Source organism: Macrotis lagotis, chromosome 7, assembly GCF_037893015.1.
Source record: "Macrotis lagotis isolate mMagLag1 chromosome 7, bilby.v1.9.chrom.fasta, whole genome shotgun sequence".
Taxonomy (NCBI): Eukaryota; Metazoa; Chordata; class Mammalia; order Peramelemorphia; family Peramelidae; genus Macrotis; species Macrotis lagotis.
The window spans coordinates 49362989-49388658 of record NC_133664.1 but is presented as its reverse complement, the minus strand read 5'-3'; the positions used below and the strand labels follow the sequence as shown (position 1 = coordinate 49388658).

At 41.2% G+C, this 25670-nt stretch overlaps 1 protein-coding gene across 1 annotated transcript; it reads left to right on the top strand.

Moving 5' to 3' along the window:
• The first annotated feature begins 19995 nt into the window (after positions 1 to 19995).
• Positions 19996 to 21939, top strand: LOC141494042 (frizzled-1-like). The gene is given in 3 exon segments (XM_074195219.1): positions 19996 to 20160; positions 20162 to 21666; positions 21668 to 21939. Coding segments are annotated over 3 exon segments (1848 nt in total). The 3' UTR covers positions 21846 to 21939.
• Positions 21940 to 25670: the final 3731 nt, after the last annotated feature.

Here is a 25670-nt window from a genome sequence, read left to right as displayed (position 1 = left end):
CCTGTGGGTTTCAATTTTTTGATGTGCAACACGAGGAGGTTGGAATCTATGACTTCTAAGATCCTTTTATCTGATCCTCTGGCCCTGATTATCCATTTCTCTTGATCACATACATCACTCTCTACATACATACATACATACATACATACATATATATATATATGTGTGTATATATATATATATATATATATATATTTCCTTTTGGCCATATATATCACTGCTCTATCATGTTCCTATGTTTAAATTCCTTTTTATTTTCTGTTCAAAAGGAGAAATGAGAATAATTGCCTACCTATATCACAAACTGAGAAGATCAATATAATGAATGAATTTTAAAACTTACTGTCTATTCATTAGATTTTCCTCCAACAAACTTAAGGCAAAAGGCAACTAACAAGTATAGGAAACATGGTATAGATGAATGAGAATTGGTCTCAGAGTCAGAAGATGGGTTCAAGTTTGCCACTCACTGTGATCGGGGGCCAATTATTCACCACTCTGAGCCTCAGCTTATCCTTCTGTAAAATAAATATAATTATTTTGGTTTCTGTATGGAGACATAGTTTCATAACGTACTTCTCATGCATAGAATATTTGGAATGGTACAGCACAGTGTAAAGGACACTTGATTTTGAGTTAGAAACCACTGAATATAAATTCTGCCCCTTATACTCACTGGCTAGGTTGCCTTGGGTAAGTCATTTAATTTCTCCATGACTCATTTCCTCATCTTTACAATGAGGGGTTTGAACTCCTAAGATTTCTTTCAGCTTAGAATGATCCCTGTCCAAGTTACCCAGAAAGTTGTTAGGAAACTTAAATGACATAATGAACTAAAACACCTGTAAACTATAAAATATCATGTAAATATAGGATTTCATGAGTATTTTTTTAGGCATTTGCCTTGGCTATATCATGCTAATCATTTCCTATATATTTGCTCAGTGGCCTGAAATCCTTGGTAGCCTAGTGGGTAGAAGAGCCCAAATAGGGCTCAAGGCTTTTAGTCTACAAACCATGTGTGGAAAGAACAATCACAAATGTCCTAATGATGAAAATCATTAGAGTGAATGGAAAATCAAGGAAGGATCTGAGGAAGAAAGTTGTGGAAAGACAAGGTGCCCTTAATAGGATTCCATAGACTAATTATTATATTTTCCTCTTAAGTTGTGAAGGATAATTATGGTGCTTTGGGGAATATCAGCTCTATTGTCCCATTGTTTGATGTTTTAAACCAGAGGTAGGGAATCTTTTTTTTCTGCCAAGAACCATTTGAATATTTATAACATCATTCAAGAGCTATGTTTGGTCAAACATTTCATTAATTCACCCATAAAAATCTACTAGATTTATTGAATTTTGAGTTCCACCTGTGGTTACCTTGGTAATGCCAGACCAATAGGGTCTGAGGTTCCCCACAAACAAAAAAAACCGAAAAAGGTAATTTGGGGGTCAATCAGCTCAGATCCTAATGTCATAATAGAGATTTCTAGGAGTGAAAAAAACCTTTAAACTTTTTTGATTTCAGTAATTGCTTTCTATTCCTTTGGAAAGGAAAATTTACACAGAGAGTACTTTTTACTTTAATTGAAACACCAAAGTTGTGGAGCCTGCTGAGACCATCTCCTTGAGTATCATTTCCTTCTACAACTTTGCCTTTGGGAGGCAAAAGGAAACCCCCAGCAAAATGGAAAAGGAGCCCACATCAATGCCACATCTGTTCTGTGAAACTAGGAAATTCTCAAGTTCTGATAACTCAGGACTCCACTTTAATCTATATGAACCCAGGCACTAGGGGAAAAATGGAAATGGCACCTGGAAATGAGGTTAAGAAGAGCAGTGGGACCTGATGAATGGAGGACTGTACTTGAGGCAGTGTCATTTATTTTGGTTTTTTTTTTTGCAGGGCAAATGGGGTTAAGTGGCTTGCCCAAGGCCACACAGCTAGATAATTAAGTGTCCAAGGCTGGATTTGAACTCAGGTACTCCTGACTCCAGAGCTGGTGCTTTATCCACTGTGCCACTTAGCTGCCCCAAGGCAGTGTCATTTTGAAAGCATTGTAGGTTATCTTTTAAGGGAGAAAATACTGAACTAAATGGAAAAAAACAAATCATGGTGGATATCACCACAAGAAATAAACAAACTTTCAAAAATCTTAAAGGGAGTATCGGTTAATACCAATTCATATTGCTACTATCTAAAGCCTCTGTACAATTTTTAAGAGAATGCTCTATGCCCACATTGAAAGTATCTTGGTTCCTTTATCTAAACTCAAATTCCACCTTCTATGAGAGTCCCTGCAATGCTTGTGCCTTCCTTAGAGTTTACCTTGTAAAAGCCTTATATGTACATAACTGTTTGTATGATATCCCCCCCCATTAGCATGTGAGCTCCTCAAGGGCAGGGACTGGTCCCCCCCCCCCCTTTAAAACATCCAGCTAGTTGGCTAATGTACAGAGAGAGTATCAGGTCTGAAGTCAGGAAGACTCATCTTCCTAAGTTCAAATCTGATCTCAGATATTTAGTAGGTGTGTGACCCTTGACAAGGCATCTAACTCTGTTTTCCCCAGTTTCCTTATCTGTAAAAATGAGGTGGAGAAGAAAATGGCAAACCTCTCTAGTATCTTTGCCAAGAGAACCCCAAATGGGGTAGAAAAGAGTCAGACACAACTGAAAATGACTCACCAACAACAATCTATGCCTAGAACTTAGCTCGGGGAGTACACAATAAACACTCAGAAAATATTGTTCACTTGACTTTCAGATGCTTCCACCTTTTTGTGTTTTTTGGTTTTTTTAAGAAAGATTTTGAGTTTTAAAAATTTTCCCCCATTCTTGCTTCCCTCCCCCCACTTCCACCCAAACTTCATGAATTCTCAAAAGAGATCAGATTAACAATCCATATAGGAAAAACCAAATGGATGAAACAATAGGGGTACTGGAGACTGCTGGCTCATGAGAACTAATTCTTAAATATTCAGAGTGAGCTTTTTGACTTTGGAAGTTGGCAAATGTTACAAGTCAGGCTTAAATTACTGTTTTGATTATTGGCTAAACTTAAGAAAGTGATAGAGGGAATGCTAATAATGCAATTTAAAAGTGTATTGTTTGTGCAATTTTTTCCCCTGGCTGTTAGACATTTACCAGCCTACCTCTGTGGAAGATACCCAGAGCATGATATACATCTAGATGTTCATTAAATTAATTCATCAGTATCCAATTTAGACAAGCACCATAGATGGGCAATGAGCTGGGAAGAAAATTAAATGGGAGGAAGAGAAGTTGTTGGATGGAATTGGATCTGAGTAGAATTTTTAATGCTCCTAACTACACCCACAAGCAAATGTAGGCATCCCTTTGACAGCACTATTCTTTAGATGTTGCTATAAGAATGAGTAAGTACCATAGAATCCACAGTCTCTAGAGAATCAAGAATCAATATCATGTGTGAAAGAAAGTATAGTGGGAAAATACATGAGAAGCATAAGTGGGCAGCAGCGAATTACTGGTGGTGCCTTGAATGAAATGAAATCACCAAGGAAATGAAGGAGAGCAAAAGATGAAGTGATGCAAAGTAAAACACACAATAGGAAAAGACCTCCAGGGTGGACTTCTTCTGGATAGATCCTCCATGGGCATTTGCAGCATTGCCATGGATAAGAGTTTCACAGAAGACCAGGATGTGGCTGGGTTCCAATCTGCCGAATGAGTATTCACAGTGTTCTTTGTAATCAGGGCTCTGTTGAATTATGACAGTGTTTCTTTAAAGGCAGTTATAATTCTGAGCATGAAGTCAGAAGACCTTAATTTAAATTCTGGTTATACTACTTATCCTGTGTGAGACTTTGAACAATTAAAATTATCAATATGAGCCTCAGTTTAGTCAGCTGTGAAATGGGGGTAATTCCTGTAGCACAGGATTTTGTGAGATTCAAATAACATCAAGTACATAAAGTAGGCAAATATTGAAGTTCCATATGAGTCTAAGTTAGTTATTCCGATTTCCCCAAAGTATTAGTTCACTTTTTAAGAATTTAATAACAGAAAACTGCACTAAGACTTTTGGGAAAAGCTATATAAATGCTAGCTATTATTAACCACTGGCCAGAGTTTCAGATGATACTGATACTTTGCTCCCCCTAAAAAACCTCAGGATTTGGGCTTATAATTCCCAAGGACTGATGATGAAAAATGCTTCCCACTGTCAGAGGAAGTACTGATGGAGTCTGAATACAGATTGAAGCATACTATTTATTTTCTGGTTGGTGGGGCTTATTTTTGGTCTGGATTTTCTTTCAGAATATGACTAATATGGAAATATGTTTTGTAGGATTGCACATGTATAAGCTATAGAAAATTGCTTGCTGTCTCAAGGAGGGGGGAGGGAGGGAGGGAGAGAATTTGGAACTCAAAAAAAATTTGATCCTAATTTATTTTAATCATTTTCATGACTTTTTAGCAAAATTATAACACTCAGATGAACTATAAGTCAAAAAGTTCTGATATTTTGAAGATACTCCAGTTCATAGACTTATCTGTACATTTGAAAAAAAAAAGGAATTACTTTATCCATTTTTTTCAAAAGGAAATCCCAAGGGTTTTTTCAAAATTTCTGAATTAATAATAATAATAATAATAAAAACCCTTTAATAAGTTACCATCATTGTTAACATCTTCAGATACAAAAAGAAAAGGAAGACAGTCCCTGCTCCCAAGGTTCCCATGCCATAATGATGGAGACAACACATGAAAGATTACAGCTGAAAGTCAGATGGAAGTGTCCTATGGTCTTTAGGGTGTAATGGCAAAGCTGATGGTTATGTCAAATCCACCTCTAATGGTGAGGCATTTGACAGTGCCAAGGACTTTGGTGAAAATTTTCTTTTCTAGGTCTTTAGTAACAGAGGCTGCTAACACTAAGTCAGAAGTGTCAGTAATATGCATTTCTAATCTTAAGAGCACCAGTATTCTTGCTCAAAATAGAACTATGGCAGGATACAGTTATTTGAATATCTGCAAATTCATTATAACTTTTTTGGGTAAATTATATTTTTTCAAAACATGAATGTACTAAGTAACTCAGTTTGATGGATGAAAATTATTCACATTGAAAAAGTGAGCTTTCTATTTCTATGCTTTGGCAATTTACATTTTAATTGTTCTTCAAGATGAAAACCCTTTGTATTAGAACATTGCTTGATGACAGCAAAATTCTGGATAGTGAAATCTATTACAGAGTACAGAGCTAAGATGTAGTTTCCCAACAGTCATAATGCAGCAGCCCTCCGTGTCCCTGTGAGTCACCTTATTCTTTTGGGGAAGCATTCAAACCTTTCAAGGCTCACTTAGCTCAGCCATTATAATATAGAGCCAACTTTCAGGCTTTTATTCAGGCATAGGAAGCTTTGGCTAATGGGTCCTAAGCTGAAACTACTGAACCTGTTAAGTCAAAATAGTTTTTTGTACAAATGTTAATGCCTATTGAAGGTCCAGGTTCTTGTATTTTTATAAAGGTATCATTCAAGATTTCAAGAATCATATATGGCTATGGTACAAACTGCAAAAGCCTACATCAATAAAAAATTATTTGGAGAATGTCATTTTATAAATTATACTCTATCCTTTCCAACCATCAACACCAAAAGCTCCTTGGAGCACAGATCAGAAACTATGTTCTGAAGGAATTTCTCTGTCTCCCTCTAGCTTTTTTCTCCCCTCTGAATTTCTCTTCCTCCAGTTCCAGAACCAAGAACTATTCTATGATCAACTCTATCATTATTCCTGGATAGGGTTTATCATCATACTCCCCTTTGGCCCTCCTCCCTATACCTTAACTTTCAAAACCAAAGTGGCTTCCCTTCACCATTAAAATGCAAACTCCTAAAGGGCAGGAACTTTCTTTGTTTTTGTTTTTGTTTTTGTTTTTTTTTTGCATTTGTCTCCCTAGCACTTAAAATAAGTACTTAATGAATGTTTTTTGTTCATTCATTATGAGTTCAGATAGTTTATATGATAATGGAGTTTAGATGAAAGAGTAATCTTAAATGGCCCTAAAGTCAGCATATCATGGCACACTGGAAAGAGTCCTTAGATTTGGAGTTAAAGAACTGGGGTTTGAATAGTGGTTCTTGGTCAAATTATAGTATTTTTCTTTTTTTCCTCTTTTTTCAGTTTTTTTTTTTTGCAAGGCAATGGGGTTAAGTGGCTTGCCAAGGCCACACAGCTAGGTAATTATTAAGTGTCTGAGGCTGGATTTGAACCCAGCTACTCCTGACTCCAGGGCTGGTGCTCTGTTCATTGCGCCACTTAGCCACCCCAAATTACAGTATTTTTCTAAGCCTCAGTTTTCTCATCTGGAAAATGAAAAGGCTGGACTGGATAACTTCTAAGGTCCTTTCTAGTTCTAAATAAATGTATCCTATGTATCCCATATTCCACTTTTGTCTGTGTGTGTTTTAGAAATATATCACAAGGCAGATATCATCCTAGAAATGTCCTAATGACTTCACCCTGTTCTCTTTATTCATGAAAATTATATCAATAGATTAGATTGGGGCGGCTAGGTGGCATAGCGGGGCAGCTAGTTGGTGTAGTGGATAAAGCACCGGCCCTGGAGTCAGGAGTACCTGGGTTCAAATCCTGTCTCAGACACTTAATAATTACCTAGCTGTGTGGCCTTGGGCAAGCCACTTAACTCCATTTGCCTTGCAAAAAAACAAAAACCTAAAAAAAAGATTAGATTATTAATCTTGAAGAATGGAAATAATCTAATTGTAAGCATTTGAACTCCTTCCGCTGAGTCACCAGGAGGTAATATTTTGTTTGTCCTTCATTCTCGAAGAACACTATGACATTAGGGGAGGTGAAACTATGACAAGCACATGAACAGGATTTGGGTGAGGGGGGCTGTGCTAAGTCATCAACCCCACTTTCTCCTCCAGAGCCATCTGGGTCCAGTGGCCAGATATGAATCAGGTTTAAGTGACTTGCCCAAGGTCACACAGCTAGTAAGTCACAATTGTCCAAGGTCATATTTGAACTTGGGTCCTCCTGACTCCAAGGCCAATGTTCTATCCACTGCATCACCAACTGCCCCTGAGACTTGGGGAAAATAAAAGATGAAAATGAGAGATTACAGACTACTTCTCAGTTTGAGTTTACATAAAATGTTCTCCAGTTTAATCACAAAATAAATTTTGGGTGATCATTTTTTTTAAATGTGCCTAAATAGACCTTAAGAACCTGCAATTTAACATAACTCCACCTAATTTATATTATTATAAATCTATAGAGTTTGGAGGTGGAAGAAACTAATTAGTTCAACTCTCTCTTATTCAAACATATGAGAAAATTAAAGACCCAAACATCCAAAAATTATGAAAGAAACCATATTTATTTGTTTCCTTTTGACAGAATCAATGTAGTACAAGGGATAGAGTGGTAGAATTAAGTCAGGGAAGAGCTGAGTTTCTAATTCTCTGTCTGATTTTTACTAGCCTTTTGGTCCTGTCAAAGTCATTGCAAAGGTCCAGAAAGTCTTTGGGATTTATTTACAATGTCATGAAAGGCTAGTCACCTGACTAGGTAGAAGGGAATTCCCACACCAGGAATGTTACCCATTAATAAAGTCATTCAGGTAATGGCCTTTATACAGTATCAAAGAAAAGACAGAAATAGCAAGAAATCTGAGATCTATGAGTACATTTCTCACCCCAAACTTCTTATATATTCCCCCATCAGTGGGTAACAGAACTCTTTTATCAGAAACAGTAGTGCAAAAGTTTTGATTCTTAAAGTCAATACTTGTAACAGTCATATATAACAAAATAAGATAACAGTTGGAAATGTGAATGTTTATGAGTTATAAGCATTGGCAAAAGAAATGGAAATTACTTTGGCAAACCTGTGTGGAAAGAAGGCTAGGCTAGAGGTAGAGGACCTGGATTGAAATCTGCTCTGCTATTTACTAATTTTGAGACCTTGGGCAAGTCACTCTGTGGGCACATTTGCTCATCCTGAGGAGGTTAGGTGATTTCTGAAGTTCCTTCCAGCTCCAGCTCCTAATAACTCAAGATGGGAAACTTTTTTGATGATGATAGGTGGTCTGAAGCATTCTTTCTGGGGACAAGATACATTCTGGGACTGATTTCTTTCTCTTTGTGGACACTGTGTATGAGTTGTAATATTTCTCACATCATATCAACACCATCATCATTAATATCAGTAACAGCAGCAGCAGCAGCATCCCAACTAGAGTTTATATGAAGCAAAGCCTGCTTATCTCATTTGATTCTCACTCTGTGGAGAAAGTTCTCTGAGTATCCTTATCTCCATTTTACAGATTAGGAAACTGAGGCCCAAGGAGATTTGTAACTTGCCCAGGGGAAAATAAATAGTAACTGTCTATGACAAGATAGTCTTTAACAAATTTCAAAATTCAAATGTAAAAAATATAATATAAAATAAAAATATAAAATAAAAATATAATATAAAAATATATATACATTTAATAGCACTCAGTCATTAAACTACCTTTCAAATATAAAAAATAAAATACAATGATGACATTTTTAACAATTATAAAATATACAGAATTCTATAAAATTTAAATTTGTGATTGACATCAGGGTGTATAATGATGACAGATTTTGTGTTAGACAAATTTTTTTCTATCAAAACAAAACAAAACAAAAAACCCCTTAACATTCCTCTCTGGTCTTAGGTCATTAGAAGTTTAGAATTTTCCACCTGATCTAAGTCATTGGACAGTCCTCCTGTTATTCAGTTCAACTCAACTCAAGAAGTATTATTTTAGAACTGGGGATTAAAAAATACAAAAGTAAGTCATCCCCTCCTTGTTTTCTCAGAGCTTATATTCTACTGGGGGAACTATATACACTCTACATTAAAAAAACTAAACTAAATAAAAAGCATGTGCAAAGTGATTCGGGGTATAGGTATTATTTATATAGTATTTTAAAGTTGGAAAAAGCACTTTACCAACATTTTCTCATTATCTCCTCATAACTCTGGGAAGAATAGGCTATATTTTCCCTGTTTTTACAGAGGATAATGTTTTGTCCTTCATTTTCGAAGATGACCATGGCATCAGGGAGAAGATGCCATGACAAGCACATGAATTGGATTTGAGGAAGGGGGAATGCTGTATTATATCACCAGCCTCACTTTCTCCTCCAGAGTCATTTGGGTCCAATGGATGGTCCTGGAAATGAGGCAATCTAGGTAAAGTGACTTGCCCAAGTTCACACAGTTAGTAAGAGTTGAGTGTCTGAGGCTGGATTTGGACTCCCATCTTCCTGACTCCAAGGCCAGTGCTCTATCCACTGTACCCCTAGCTGCCCCTTCAGGGAAAGAAACTAAAGCAGTATGGGGTTAAGTCCCACAAGCTATCTTTAATGGATTTGAACCCACCTTTCTGACTCTAGATCCAGCATACTAACCACTGAGTTATTTTGCTGCTTAGAGGGAACCTACCACCTCGGAATGACAGGTAGAGAGGTGACCCTTAAATTGAGGAAATGAAGGCATTGGTTGGGTGAGTCAGTGATGGGGAAGGAAGCATCTTTCAGTCTTGTACAATTGCCATTCTATAACAGCAAAGCTAGGAAGAGGCAGTCCTGAAATCAGGGGGCTATTCTTCATGTAATCTTCAGGGGGGGAAATACAAATTAAAGAAAGCAAAATAATACTATAATAAGGGTATTTGAACAGGATATAACAAGGTTTGAAAGCAGAGATCTAAAGGGATTTCCTGACACAGACTTAAAAAATGCCAAACCACCAGCAGGATGGGCAAAAGTTTGTCTTGTTCTCCCAAACTTTTCTGAGCACTTGTTCCAAGTCCAGTCCAACCAATCAGAGAAGAAATCTGGAAAGCTAAGCAGCCAGGCTTTCATTTACAAGGGATCGTCGACAATTCTGTCCCAAGTGTTTGCAGAAATGCAACATTTTCAATGGAATACAAAGATAGGAAGCAGCTTGCAAACTTTGCCAATTTGAGCATCATTGCTCTAGAAAGAATAAAAAAAGGATTGATCTGAAGTGTGTCTTTTGAATCTTGTGTTCTTGAGACATTAAATGCTGAAGTCCAGTGGGAGAACATATTTTATGAAGTTTTTTTGGGGGGGGGGAGTTTAATAGGTGAATTTTGATCATAAAAATATTTATGAATAGATTTTTGAGTAATGAGTACTCTCCAGGGATTTGTGTTCAAATCTAGTGTGAGCTTAGTTTTTTTTTAATTATATAAATATTTTATTTGTTTTCCAATTATATACAACAGTAGTTTCTACTTATCATTTTTGATAAGGTTTTGAATTTTACAATTTTCCCCTACCCACCCCTTCTCCCCACAGAAGGCAATCTGATAATCTTTGAGTTGTTTCCATGCTATGCATTGATCAAAATTGAATGTTTTGAGAGAAAAAAATAGCCTTGAGGAAGAAAGAAAATATTAGAGATAGCAAAATTATGTAGTACAAAAGACAACTTGTTTAAAAAAATGAAAGTAATAGTCTTTGGTCTTTGTTTAAATTCCACAGTTCTTTCTCTGGATACAGATGGTATTCTCCATCACAGATCTTAGGTTTCTTAACTGATCTGGGCCTCAGTTTCTTCATTTGTAAAATGAGTTAGCCAAGATGATCTCTTCAAAAAAAAAGGTCTTCCAGCTCTAAGATCTTATGACTTTAAGGGAGCTGTAATTTTGTTTTGGTCCCAGGAACTACCAGTGAGGAAATTCAATCAAGTCAGATCTTCCCCCCACTTCTGCAGCTTGGGGATACTGAGTGGTCTAGTAACTTATCCAAAGTCACACAGTTGGTATTATACAGAGTTTAAACCCAGATCTTCCTGACTTTGAGGCTGACTCAAAAGTCCTGTATGACACATTAATTATCTTTTCACAATTTCAATTTTTTCCTGTTTTTTTCTCTATATGAAGTTAAAAAAATTAAAAAAATTTCCTTAATTATGACACCTATATAGTTTCATACCTAGTATCTAGTCTCTCTCCTACTGGTCAGTCACAAAAATTTATTAGGTGCTTGCTTTGGGTAGAGTATTGAGCATACAAATATCATACCAAAATGACGCAGCCCCCCGCTCTCAAGGAGCTTATATTCTACTAGAAAATCTTTTAGCTATCTTTGGATCTAGTGCTTCTAATGGAAATTTCTAACAAATGAAGTGATAATTCTCCAAAATGAAATAGTATTTTAAAGCCTAGTATAGGATTTTCTATATGATAAAAGGGTCAGATGGTAAATCAACCTCTGATTCTAACCCTAATTCCAACACGAACCTAGTCCTGGAAAGAGGAAAACCTGAGTTCAGATTTCACTTCAGATGCATACTAGTCAGCTCTAAGACTTCAGGTAAGTCACTTAGCTTCTATGGGCCTCAGTTTCTCCATATGTAAAATGGGATATTGACCCATATCTCTCAAGATTGTTGAATGAGATATTTAGAAAGTCTTTTGCAAACCTTAAAAAGAACTACATAAATGCTAGCTACTTATACAACTACTACAACTATTTATTATTATTATTATTATTATTATTATTATTATGTGGTTGTTATAAGTTAGTTGCTTTGATGAAGATGAAATTCTGAGAAAAACTGGTCCATTCAAAGCCTCTATCTGAATAGAGGCTTATTATGTAAGGGACTACACTGTAACTGTGAGGCATAGTGTTGTGTAAGTGTGATTCCGGGGAAAGGGTGAAGAAATGAAAGCCCTATTTATTTGCTTACTTTTAAAGTGTTGCAAAATTACTAAGCTAGGCTTTTTTGTTTTGTTTTGATTTGTTTTTGAAGATGAGTTGACTTCCGCAGAAACTCTGAGTTGTCGTTCTTCCAAGAAGAAATCAGATAGAGATCTGTGCTAGATCATCCATGTAGGTGCCCAGGTGTATGGTCAGGTAATTGAATCACATGGCACAGAGTTATAGCCAAGATGCCAGCATGTCACCACAGCAAGGACGTTTGACTACTGGCAACTAAATCTTCTGTGAGGCCCCGTTGGGAGTATCAGTGTGTGAGATTTATCTGTCAGTAATCATGGGGCTAGCTAATTAATAGGCATTCCCTAAAAATTCAATGATAAGAGGTAGGCACTTGGAGGACTGGATTGCTTTGTCTATATTTCTATAATCAACAATGAATCAAAGCCTAAGAGTCCAACCTTATATTATTTGCTTCCAAGTCATTGAGATTTCATCAGTTGGGAATTTCCTATGTGGAAACTTCCTGCCCAGCTGAAGCTCTGCCACTTATAGTCTTAGAAAGTTGCCAGAGGCACTGGGGCATTACCTGACTTAACCAGCTAATGTGCAATCTAATATCCATGAGGCAAGATTCAAACTTGGTATTCCTAGCTCATTCCAAGGCCAGTCTTGTATTCATTACACTAGAAGTCTTTAAAGTGTGACACAAAAGAGGCTCTCATCTGATTTGACCCCTCAAAGAAGGGCATATGATCAACCAATCAGAAAGTGGAATAATGAGCTGGATCCAACCCTTCCTGGGATAGCAAGTCCTGGATTGGTTTCCATTGAAACTTTACCTCCTCTTATTTCCCTTCCCTCTTTGTAGGCCTCTCACCTAATTATAATTAAAGATATCTAAGAATCCGACTCCTAGGTATCCACTACACAGGTGCCATTGGGGAAATTCTCTTCTCACAACCCACAATACCATTTCCTCATGCCACAGATGACCTTGTGGAAAGGCTGGAAGCTTGACCAAGGGAGTGAACTCTGGGCTGTCTCCCTTCAGACCTGGAGGGGACATTTTTAAGTTTCTCACCATATATATCCAATAAGTTGCAGAATGTAGTCCATATTGTCTTCACTAACTCCCATAATTTTGTTGTCTTCTCACTACCCATTCAGAGATTTCCTTATGTCAAGCCCTTATCACCTTTTGTTGGGACTATTGCAGTCATCTTCTAATGGTTCTCAGTCTCCATTCTTTCCCCTTCTCCAATTGAGTCTCCATACAGTTGACAAAATAAGTTTCCTAAAGCATGAATGTAGGGGGCAGCTAGGTGGCACAGTGAATAGAACACCAGCCCTGGAGTCAGGAGGACCTGAGTTCAAATGTAGCCTCAGACACTTAATATCACTTAGCTGTGTGACTTTGGGCCAGTCACAACCTCATAGCCTTGCAAAAACCAACCAAAAAAAAAAAAAGCATAAACATGACCAAGTCAATCCCCTCATTTATTATGCTCCTGAGGCTTCCTAGTGACTCTAGAATTAGATATCGTTTCATCTTTATCTCTTCACTTAAAATTTCTATTTTGTATAATTATGCATGCAATTATTAGCTTAGTAGTATATGTTAATAATATATAAACGAACAAATATGCTCATTTTGGATTGCATGTTCAGTCTTCTCTTTTTCCTTATAGGGGCTTGTCATAAAAAAGACTTGGAGACTATTGTCATACCATACTGCATCTTTCTAAGGCAAACCTGAATCTGAGCACAATCTCAAAATCACATGAAATTTGAGTTGCAAAGGATCGCAAAGACTGTGGAGTATCATAGCCTAGCACAGTGCCTTGCAAACCAAAGGATGTTAATATATTTGTCAAATTGAAATTAATTCACTAGGTGAATGGGGGGAGCATCTGGAACAAGAGAAACCCTTTCTTATTTATCCATGTGTTTCTTGTGATCTATTCAGATCTCTTTTTTCCCCTTCAGTCAGAGACTGTCATTCAAAAATAAGGACAGTTCTGTCATTCAGCTATTTATCCATAGTTTGGCCAGGTGCTTCAATGTGCTAGGCTATGTCTAAAAGGAACAGTGTCCTTCATAATTAACCACACTGAACTTGACGAAATAATCTAACTTGAAAAAGTTTGGGGGATTTGGGAAAGAGCTGGTCAAACAAGATATTTAAAATAAGATAACATGTTTAAGATGATGAAGAGCATGATGCAACCAAGCCCACAGGAGAATATTATGCAAGTCACTTGAGTGTAAATATTTTATTACATCGTTAAATTATAGTTTGTTCTTGTTTACTCATCGTCATCTGAGGCTCTTAAACATCATAATATCCTTAGAAAGTAATTTCATCAGCTGAAAAAGTAGATATTAAAAAAGGAAAAGTCTTTCCATCTCTTTCCCCCTCTCCTCCTTCCCCTTCCTTTCTCTCTCTCTCTCTCTCTCTCTCTCTCTCTCTCTCTCTCTCTCTCTCTCTCTCTCTCTCTCTCTCTTCTTGTTTTCCTTTCCCTATTATCCCCTTCTCTTCTCCTTTTCTTTTAAGCTGAGCAAGGATTTATGGTACCAATATTGGCTCTTTTTCCCCTCCCCTCATCTCCTCTCCCCTCCCCTCTACTTCTCTTCTCTTCTCTTCTCTTCTCTTCTCTTCTCTTCTCTTCTCTTCTCTTCTCTTCTCTTCTCTTCTCTTCTCTTCTCCCCTCTCCCTTCTCTCCCTTCTCTTCCCCCCCCCACTCTCCTCTCCTCTTCTCCCCAATCTCCCAATTAACATTGTAGTTACTATTGGTTATATGCTCTGCCCTAGTTCTCTTTTCACAGAATGACAAGATCTGAGAGTCTGAAAGGACCTCAGGCACTCTCTAGTCTTACTCATATCCAAAAGTAATCTCCACTACCACCTATGTAATGAGCGGTTATGCAGCCTCTGCTCGCAAACCTCAATGGAGGAGGAATCTTCTCAAGTGCTCCATTACCCTTTTGGACAGCTTCAATTTGGGGGAGGCCTTTCCTGACAAATTAGTCTCTTTATAATTTCTATTCTTTGCTTCTGGTGTTGCCTTCTGGAGATCAAACCAAAGAGTGTAATTTTTCCTTGGCATAGCAACTCTTCAAATACCTAAAGACAATCTCCTATTCCCCTAGTCTTTTTTTTTTCAAGGTAACATGCCCAGTTCCCTTATAAGATCCGCAGATGATATGGATCCAAGGCCTTTTACTATTCTGGTTGCCTGTCCTCTGGATGTTTTCCAGTTTATTATTGTCTTAAATTGGGGCACCAGCACTTAAATGAATATTCCAGATAAGATCTGATGGGGGCAGAATCACTTCCTTATTCTTAATTCAGTCCAGGAATCCATTAGCCTTTCAAGGCAAGTCATAATGAATTTACAATCCACTAAAACTCCCACATCTTTATTTCAGACAAACCGTCGTTTAATCATACTTCCATCACCTTTTACTTATAAAGTTGATATCTTGTACCCGAGTACAAGACTTTCCATGGAGCTCTAATGAATTTGAACTTCTTGGATTCTGGACTGTCAAGATATTTTTTGATGTTAATTCTATCAACCTGCACATTTCAGCTCTCTCTCCCAACATTGTATCATCCCCAGATTTGGTGAGCATGCCACCTGTCTTTATTCAGAAAGTTAATAAAAATAGTAAGAAGAGTAAGAATCTATGGTACCATGATTGGCTCTTTATCTATGCTTCAAACTTAGGTCCTCCAAACATTTCATTATTGATGTAGGGAACGCAAAGGGAGTAATATGCAATTGTTCATTTATGTAAAGAACTGATAGGAGAGAGTATTTGTGCTTTGCTCCAGGAAGCATTCTGTGGTGAGGCCCAATTAGGGGATATGATGCAGGGTGGGGAACACATTAAGTTTTTACATGGAGACTTATGGGATCATAGATTGGGAATTGGGGGGAAAAAACCAAACTTATAGGTCATGTAGTCCAACTCATTCATTTGGCAGATGAGGAAAATGAGATCTTAGGCCTGGTCTCAGCTCTAGTGAAATCTTCACCAAGATTATGCTTTGAAGGCACAAAAATTCCCAGAATTCCCACTCTAGCACAGTTTTTCTTCAAAACATCGCACACCTGTTTTAGAGAGAAACTGAGAGGGTCAGAAAAAGCAGAACTAAAACTGTATTCTATCAATCTAAGAGAGAATTTGACTTCACCACCACCTAACCAGTTCTCATAGGCCACCCCGACATGGCTTGAAGGGTAGGACAAAGGGATCTCCACCCTTCCCCTCAACATTGATCATGGTCTTTAAACAGCTTGGTGGAAATCTCCATATTGGAAGCTCTGAAGATAACTGTTAGAAACTATTATATGAAAAGATAAGTCACTATTAATTATTAGAAATTAATAAAAGATTATCATTCTATATTGATTGATTTGGTATAAATTAGTTTATTGGTGAATTATATAGCAGAATTTGGAGACATTTAGAATATGGAACAAGGTAAATTTTGATTTGAAGTAGGAAATTATATGATTAATAATGATACTCATGATATCCCACATTTAAATCATACATTATGTGTGATTGAATATATATTCAATATTCACAGACACATACACACACACATATATGATTGAGAAATAAAGTGCTTTCCTTACAACATCTTGTGAGGCTGGCTGTAAAAGTATCATCTCTATTTTAGAAAAGGGAAAATTCAGGTTTTGTGAAGTTGAATGATTTCCCCATGGCCACATGACTTGTAAGTATGGCAGCTGAGATCTAACACTAGCAAATTTTTTTCTAGGTCAGAGGGCCCACAGCATGGAGGTAGGGAACTGGATTTTCCATTTTACTGGAACAGGGAACACCCTAGTGAGATTGATAACTGCAGTATGAGGTTAGTGACTTGTCCAGGGTCATATAGCATGTATAAGAGATTGTCTAGCCATTTTACCATGATGATTATCAACATGGAGTGTTAGGAAGAAAGTCATGAGTGGAGCATTAGACAATTTAGAAACATTAGAAAAGACAAATGGGTAAGAAAAAGATTCAGAGATCCCTGAAGGTTTCATTCAATTTAACTTTGGCCTCTAGTAATTATGAACTCATATCATTTCATGTAATGAGTTGCAGCTCTATGGGCCTTTTCTTTCAAGACATTGTTCTGGCAAGAAGGAAATTAAACTACAGAGATATAAATAATAGTAGCAGGATTAGAGAATAGTTATTGAAAGATGGCTGTAGATAAGGAGACAGCAGTCTGATAAAACTTGGCAAAAAATCTTCCAATCTTTTATTTCATAAAATTATAGGGTAAAGAGGTGGATTTACATAGTTGTGCCACTTGGTTAAAAAAAATCACAAAAAAAATTTACATGGGAGATTAAAAACCCACAGGTATGTAGGTCTGGCAAGAGGTAACCTGACAAAGCATATTTTGCAGTAAGGAAAACTGGAGCTCCAGTTTACTAACTGTGTAACCCCTGGACAAATCACTTAATATCTCAGTCATTCTGGTAGCTCTCTGAAGTTATAATTTGCAGTGAGTTGCTTATTCTGCCTTGGTGAAGGAGTTGAAATAATGAAAGTTCTTTGGACTGATGAAATAACCATATGGATCACAAAATAATATGGTCTGGCATAAATACACTATTTCTTTTCATAATTAGAGGAAGACTCTCTTTTTAGGTAGATTTCAAGGTGACTGGAAACTGAACATGGCACAGTCTCAAAGCAAGTTAGATCCCAAATCCCCTGCCCCCAAGTCCTCCCAGAGTTTTAGGTATTTTCACAAACACCCAGGTCAGAATATTGTTATTTTTCTCTATTCTTGGGAACCGGTGGAACCTCAAAACAGTCCAGCCCTTCATAGGCCAGGGAAGTCAAAAGCTCGGCAAGAGCCTCAAGTTACTCCCCACCCCTGGCAGACTCAGAGGCCTTCAACCTCCTCTTCCTCCCCCCCTCCCACTTTCAAGAGGCTTCAGCCAGATGCTGACTTCTCCAATTCCTCTAAAGAAAGGACTTCTTAACCTTATCTGTGCCCTGGATCCCTTTAGCAGTGAGCTAAAGCCAAAGGATCGTTTCTTAGAATACTGTTTTTAAACAGATAAAATCCATGGGATCACAAAGGAAACCAATTATAAAGAAATACAAGTCTCAAAAATTAAAAAAAAACTTCATAGAACCCCCTCTTCCACCTCCACCTTCCCCCAGGTTAAGAATCTCTTACACATTTTATTGCAGTCCTAAGAGGTTGATTTTTATTATTATTTAGAGCTGTTGGTTTTTGCACTAAAGTTCTTAGTTTCTTAGCTTCAAAGCCATGTTTCCTGGCTTAATAAGAAGAGGAAGGTGGGAGCCATGGACTTAGACTTTCTTGATTTCAGTCATAAATAAATAAATAGATAGATAAACAGATAAAGAAAAAGATAACTAGATGAATGGATAACCAGATAAATAAAGGCATAAATGAATGAATGAGTGAATGCACAGATAAATAGATCAATGAATAAAGAAATATATAAAGAACAAAATGAATGAGTACATAAATAAGTAGAAAAAGAAACGAAGGAATAAATAGATATAGATAGCTAACTAAATGAATGAATGGAGAAGGCACCAGATAAATAAATAAATATAAGAATGAATGACTATATAGATAAATAAGTAGAAAAAAGAAATGAATGAATGAACGGATAAATCACCAGATAAATAAATAAATATATGAATGACAACATAAATTAAAAAAGTAGAAAAAAGGAAGGAAGGAATGAATGAATGGATAAATAAATATATGAATGAATGACTACATAAATGAATAGATAACTAAGTAGAAAAAGAAAGAAATGAATGAATGGCTGGATGACCAGATAAAGAACTACATAAATGAATGAGTAAACGCATAAAGAGATGGATAAAGTGGACGAAGACGAGGAGATATACAAATAACTAAGGCTCAGTGATCGTGGCGACCCAGGTGGTCAACAGGCAGAGTTGAGCGGCACCGGGCCTGGCCCACCCGCCGGTCCCCAGTGTGGGGGATGGTCCGGAATTGGCGCCGCTGAAAACTTTGAGTGACAGGAGCGTGGAGGCATGTCGAGGGCCGATCCCTACTCGCTACACTGTAGCAGGTTGGGGCAGCCGTGTCCCGCGCTGGTCCCTACTTGCTACATTGTAGCTACACTGTAGCAGGTTGGGGGCAGCCGGGCGGTCCCTACTCGCTACATTGTAGCTACACTGTAGCAGGTTGGGGGCAGCCGGGCGGTCCCTACTCGCTACACTGTAGCTACACTGTAGCAGGTTGGGGGCAGCCGTGTCTAGCGCCGGTCCCTACTCGCTACACTGTAGCTACACTGTAGCAGGTTGGGGCAGTGTCCAGCGCCGGTCCCTACTCGCTACACTGTAGCTACACTGTAGCAGGTTGGGGCAGTGTCCAGCGCCGGTCCCTACTCGCTACACTGTAGCTACACTGTAGCAGGTTGGGGCAGTGTCCAGCGCTGGTCCCTACTCGCTACACTGTAGCAGGTTGGGGCAGTGTCCAGCGCCGGTCCCTACTCGCTACACTGTAGCTACACTGTAGCAGGTTGGGGGCAGCCGTGTCCAGCGCCGGTCCCTACTCGCCACACTGTAGCTAGTGTAGCAGGTTGGGGCCGAGGGCCGGTCCCTACTCGCTACCCCGTAGCCACGGGACGAGCCGGGAGCGCCCGGCCCGCCGCCCCGGGCTGTGCTCCGGCGGCTCCTCCTGCCTCTTTCTTGGCCCGTCCGGCCGCGGAGGGAAGCCGGCTCTTTGTGCCGGGGCGGGCTCCGGGGCGCACCAACTCTCTGCCCCCCTCCCTCCCCGCTCCCGGCCCAGCCCCCACGGCTTCCAGCGAGTAGACAGCGGCGGGCTGCTTTTCGCCGGGAAGCGGGTGCGGTGATTGGGTGACGCTCCCTTAGCCCACCAGTTCCGCGTCGGTTTCAAGGCTCCTCCCTCCGAGTGAAAGGCAGACTCCGGGGCGCCTGGAAACCGGCCGGGGGAGAGGGAGCGGGAGCCCAGCGGAGGGACTGACACAAATGGTCAGGCGGCGGCGGCGGCGGCGGAGGCGGCGGCGGCGGCAGAGGTGCGCTCTCGCCGGGGCCCGGGACGCGGCGCGGCCGGCACCCCCCGCCGGCGCTTCATGAGCCGGCCGCTCCGGCGGCGGCGGGGCCGGCGGGACGCGGAGCCAGCGCGGGACGCGGAGGGCAGCGGCGGGCGCCGAGCGGGGCCCGCCAAGCATGGCTGAGCGCGGGGCGCGCGGGCGGCCCCCGCCGCCGCCGCCGCTGCTGCTGCCGCTGCTGCTGCTGCTGCTGCCGTCGGGGGGCCGCGCGCAGGCGGCCGGGCCGGGCCCCGCGCAGCCCGCGCCCCCGCCGCCGCCGCCGCCGCCGCCGCCCGCGGCCGGGCCCCCCCGCGCCGCCCCCGCCGCCGCCGCCGCCGCCGGCGCCGCAGTACCAGGGCGAGCGCGGTATCTCGGTGCCGGACCACGGCTACTGCCAGCCCATCTCCATCCCGCTGTGCACCGACATCGCCTACAACCAGACCATCATGCCCAACCTGCTGGGCCACACCAACCAGGAGGACGCGGGGCTGGAGGTGCACCAGTTCTACCCGCTGGTGAAGGTGCAGTGCTCGGCCGAGCTCAAGTTCTTCCTCTGCTCCATGTACGCGCCGGTGTGCACTGTGCTGGAGCAGGCGCTGCCGCCCTGCCGCTCCCTGTGCGAGCGCGCGCGCCAGGGCTGCGAGGCGCTCATGAACAAGTTCGGCTTCCAGTGGCCCGACACGCTGCGCTGCGAGAAGTTCCCGGTGCACGGCGCCGGCGAGCTCTGCGTGGGCCAGAACACGTCGGACAAGGGCACGCCGACGCCCTCGCTGCTGCCCGAGTTCTGGACCAGCAACCCCCGGGGAGGCGGCGGCGGCGGCGGCGGCGGCGGCGGCGGGGCCGGGGCCGGCGGCGGCGGGGCGGGCGGGGGGCGCTTCTCCTGCCCGCGGGCGCTCCGGGTGCCCGCCTACCTCAACTACCGCTTCCTGGGGGAGCCGGACTGCGGGGCGCCCTGCGAGCCGGCGCGCGCGCACGGGCTGCTCTACTTCGGGCCGGAGGAGCTGCGCTTCGCGCGCACCTGGATCGGCGTCTGGTCCGTGCTGTGCTGCGCCTCCACGCTCTTCACCGTGCTCACCTACCTGGTGGACATGCGGCGCTTCAGCTACCCGGAGCGGCCCATCATCTTCCTGTCGGGCTGCTACACGGCCGTGGCCGTGGCCTACATCGCCGGCTTCCTGCTGGAGGACCGCGCCGTCTGCAACGAGCGCTTCTCGGAGGAGGGCGCGCGCACCGTGGCGCAGGGCACCAAGAAGGAGGGCTGCACCATCCTCTTCATGATGCTCTACTTCTTCGGCATGGCCAGCTCCATCTGGTGGGTCATCCTGTCGCTCACCTGGTTCCTGGCGGCCGGCATGAAGTGGGGCCACGAGGCCATCGAGGCCAACTCGCAGTACTTCCACCTGGCCGCCTGGGCCGTGCCGGCCGTCAAGACCATCGCCATCCTGGCGCTGGGCCAGGTGGACGGCGACGTGCTCAGCGGCGTCTGCTTCGTGGGGCTGCACAACGTGGACGCGCTGCGCGGCTTCGTGCTGGCGCCGCTCTTCGTCTACCTCTTCATCGGCACCTCCTTCCTGCTGGCCGGCTTCGTCTCGCTGTTCCGCATCCGCACCATCATGAAGCACGACGGCACCAAGACGGAGAAGCTGGAGAAGCTGATGGTGCGCATCGGCGTCTTCTCCGTGCTCTACACCGTGCCCGCCACCATCGTCATCGCCTGCTACTTCTACGAGCAGGCCTTCAGGGACCAGTGGGAGCGCAGCTGGGTGGCCCAGAGCTGCAAGAGCTACGCCATCCCCTGCCCCCCCCCACCCGGGCCCGCCCCACCCCCCCATGAGCCCCGACTTCACCGTCTTCATGATCAAGTACCTCATGACCTTGATCGTGGGGATCACCTCGGGCTTCTGGATCTGGTCGGGCAAGACCCTCAACTCTTGGAGAAAATTCTACACCAGACTCACCAACAGCAAGCAGGGGGAGACCACCGTCTGAGAGAGACAGAGACAGGGGAGAGAGAGAGAGAGAGAGAGAGAGAGAGAGAGAGAGAGAGAGAGAGAGAGAGAGAGAGAGAGAACGAGAACAAAAACCAGCCGTCCAGGCTCCTCCAGTTACTTTCCTCTCCCCAGCTCCCTGGGATGGATTCATTCCTCTGGCTTTGCTTTCTCTCTCTCTCTCTCTCTCTCTCTCTCTCTCTCTCTCTCTCTCTCTCTCTCTCTCACACACACACACACACACACACACACACACACACACACACACACATTTCCAAAAAATAAACAAAGAAACAAAGCCCCCCTCCACTCTCCAGAGCCGTCCCCCAAAGCCGGCAGACGAGGAGGAGACTTCACCACCAAGAGAGAGATTTCGGGACCCTATGGACCACAGACAGCTCGCTCTCTGGTTCCAAGACTTTATGCTTTTATGATTGTAAATAGCCTGTGTAAGATTTTTTGTAAGTATATTTGTATTTAAATGATGGAAAAAGAAAATCACATTTTTAATTATTTCAGGATTTTTAACCATTCCCAGATTTTCCTCCTCGGGTTGTTTTATTTTCCCCCAAGTATTGCAAAAAGAAAAGGGGCTGGGGCGGGGTGGGGAACTCCTTCCCTCCTTCACACAGGTTTTTTTTGTTTTGGTTTTTTTTCCCCCCTTTCAGAGCCATCTGCTCAGGATTGAGCAGAGAAGTCTTGATTTAGTTGCCGGTGTCTGACTATTCTCCCCTCCTTTCCCTCTGACCCCACTCCCCCTTTCTGAAGTGGAGTGGGGGTGGGGGGGACTCAGATCTCTCTTCCAGCCTTCCAAGCCCTACACTGGGAGCCCTGCCAGGCCCATTTCCACCCTCCCCTGGGGGCAGATTCTGAAGCCTTGTCTTTTTACTTTATAAAACTGAATTTTCTATGAGAACCGTGCTCCAAGCTCACCAGGGATCTGGCAGATGTGGGTGCTGACAGTGCTCAGCCTTCCACCACAACCCACCTCTCCTTCCCAAGCCCTCTCATAGTGACACTTTAACCTGTTTTTTTTTTGGGGGGGGGAGGCAAATAGGATGTAAATTCCAAGCTTGTTTTCCAGTCTACTTTTTCGTGGATGAACTAATTTTTTTTCCCTGAGTGTGTAAAATCTGAAATAGATTTGGCCAACCTCATGGAAAAAAAATGTGGTGGCTGAGTCTTCAGAAGAGGCATCACACTTTTGTGTGGGTTGGAAGAGACTGAAAATGGTGGTTTGAAAATGTGCATTTCAATCGGAGACTCATTCTTGGCTGTTGGCCTCTTGGATTGAGACAGCTTAAGTGTTTATATTTTACTCTTCTGTAAACAAAACAGTTGAGATCACCTGGAAATCTTTATTGGGAAATGGATATTTATTGCCCCTAAAAGGACAACAAAATGTAAGCAGGATCAGAAAACTTAAGGGGTTCAAGAAAATGACCTTTTCCATATTATATTGTTAGTCACTTTTGGAAATCAGTTTACAATAATTGCAGGACTCTAAGCAAAGAAAATGTTGTACCTTGTTAACCCATTCTCGTTACTAAGAAAACTAAAACTGAGGAGTGAGTCCTGGGTGGGGGGAGGGAGAAGAGACAAGCTGTGCTGAGGAGTATCCGTGATTGATGAGTTTACTTCCTCAGTCAAATGCATTCAGGGGGAGAAAGGGGGGCCAAATTCTGCTACTTTTAAAATCTTGTGTATTCCTCCTTCCTCATGGATTGGTACATGCAAAAAAAAAATATGATCCAGTCAGATTTTTTTGTGGGTTTGTGTGTAAGGAAAGGAGAAGAAAACTGTCCTGATAGCATTGTTTTAAACTTTCAGAGTATATCATAAAGCCTGTACTTAAGATCCTAAATTAATCTATGGCTGTCATAACCCTAAAATGCAAAGGTTTCTTTCTTTTTTAAAAAAATTTGGTATGCATTTATTCTGTTCACTATCACAAGATCATCTATATTTATAGAGGAATAGAAGTTTATATATATCAAATACCATATTTTTAATTTCGCAAATAAAAAAATTGAGGTTTTGTATAAAATGCTATGGTCTTTGTGCCTCACGGGAATAGAGCTTGTACTGTCTGCTGTCTTTTCATTTTATAAGGGGCTCCCAAGCCCAGCCCACTGCATGAGGAATTCAGGACAGAGATTCAAAAAACAGGTTTGCTGCTTCAACATTGAGGCTGGGTTAAATAAATCTGTCTGTCCAAAGAACCATGGTGACCATATTCAGGATCTCTGCCGTGCTTGATCTCATGGAACTCAAGAAAAGAACTGTTTTTATAAAAGAGGAAAATAGAAGTTTGTAAGGATTTTGTCCACAGAGCTTGGGATTTTATTACCAAAAAACCCCCAAAGATTTACACTTTAACATTTTTGTTCATATTTCATCAATTACTTTTGTTCTAATATTTATGAGATTAATTTCTCTCTCCAGTTCTGAATATTCAGAAACAAACAAGGAAATGGAGGTTTAAGCATTTTCTGTTGCATCTAGATCTGTCACTTTTTTAAAAAAAATTAGATGGAAAGCTTTGGAAGCTCCCAAATTTCTCTTCCAAGGAACCTTTATTGTAGTCTCCCACAAAATTATTTATGATTAGCTCAAAGAGTTTGATTTTTTAATTAAAGAGTTTTACAGTCTTTTTTTTAGTTTAATGCATACATGCAGAGGTTAGTGAACATTTTATAATATGGAAATACGGACAGATTTATTGTCTAAGCTATAAACGAGAAAATGGAAGTTTTAAAACCCCAAATAGCTTTGTTTAAAAGAAGGGGAGTTGAAAGACCTGTTACTATATAGATTCAATACTTTCTTTTGTGACATATTTTTACATTGTAGTGTTTTTAGTCAATCACAATGGGCTAAAATGAACATCTATATATCACAATGATGTTTTGGTTATAAAGGAATTGAAAAAAAACTGTTTTTGTTATTCAACTTCTAGGGAAATTGAAAATACTTTCCCTTTGGGGAAAAGTAAATATTTATAACCCAGAATTTTAGGGAGCATTTGTAACTGTAATTCATATGTTTTTTCTCCCCTACCCTTGTTCAGTTGCTCTAAGTAAATAAGGAAGCTATTTGAAAAGACATGGAAATATCAACAGCTCTAAAGAATAATTTTAAAAATCTATCTCTTAGGACACTAGATTAGTTAAGATGTCAGTTTCCAAAAATTTACTTTGAAGCCCCGGCTTATTTTTGAGAAGTTGCACCAGATTTTACACGAGGAATAAATGCCAGGATGCTCCTTAGCCTGGGGAGTCAGGATGGTTTGATAATGGGTTTGATGCAGACCAGTTTTGTAAACTAGGTTTCAGTAACTGTAGAAGGACTTTTAAAATCAACACCTGGCTCCGTCATTGCAGTTGAAATGCTTTAATACTGAAAAGCAAAAAGAAAAGATTAGGTGCCTTAATACTGATTTCCAAACCAAGGTGCCTCAAAGGCCATAGAGCCATTGGCACTGTATCACAGTAGCTATAGGACCATGTTGGTGTTCCCCTGACAATCTTTATTTTGAAATATGATTTAATGTGTTCTCTTGTTATTCTTAATAACAACTGTCAGTTGGAGTCTTTTCTCCTCTACCCCCAGCTTCTTTGATTTAACTTTTGGGATGATCATATATATATTCAGTAAAGAGAATCTTCTGAAGCTTTTAAAAGAAAAACAAATATTTAATACACTTACGTTTTGTAGCCCCCTAGGGTCATATTCTTAATTTCAGAGAGTGTTTTCCCATATCAGCCCTTGCAAGATGGAGAGGCAGGGCCTGAAGCAGTTCTTTCATTTAGTTCTGTGGCAATCA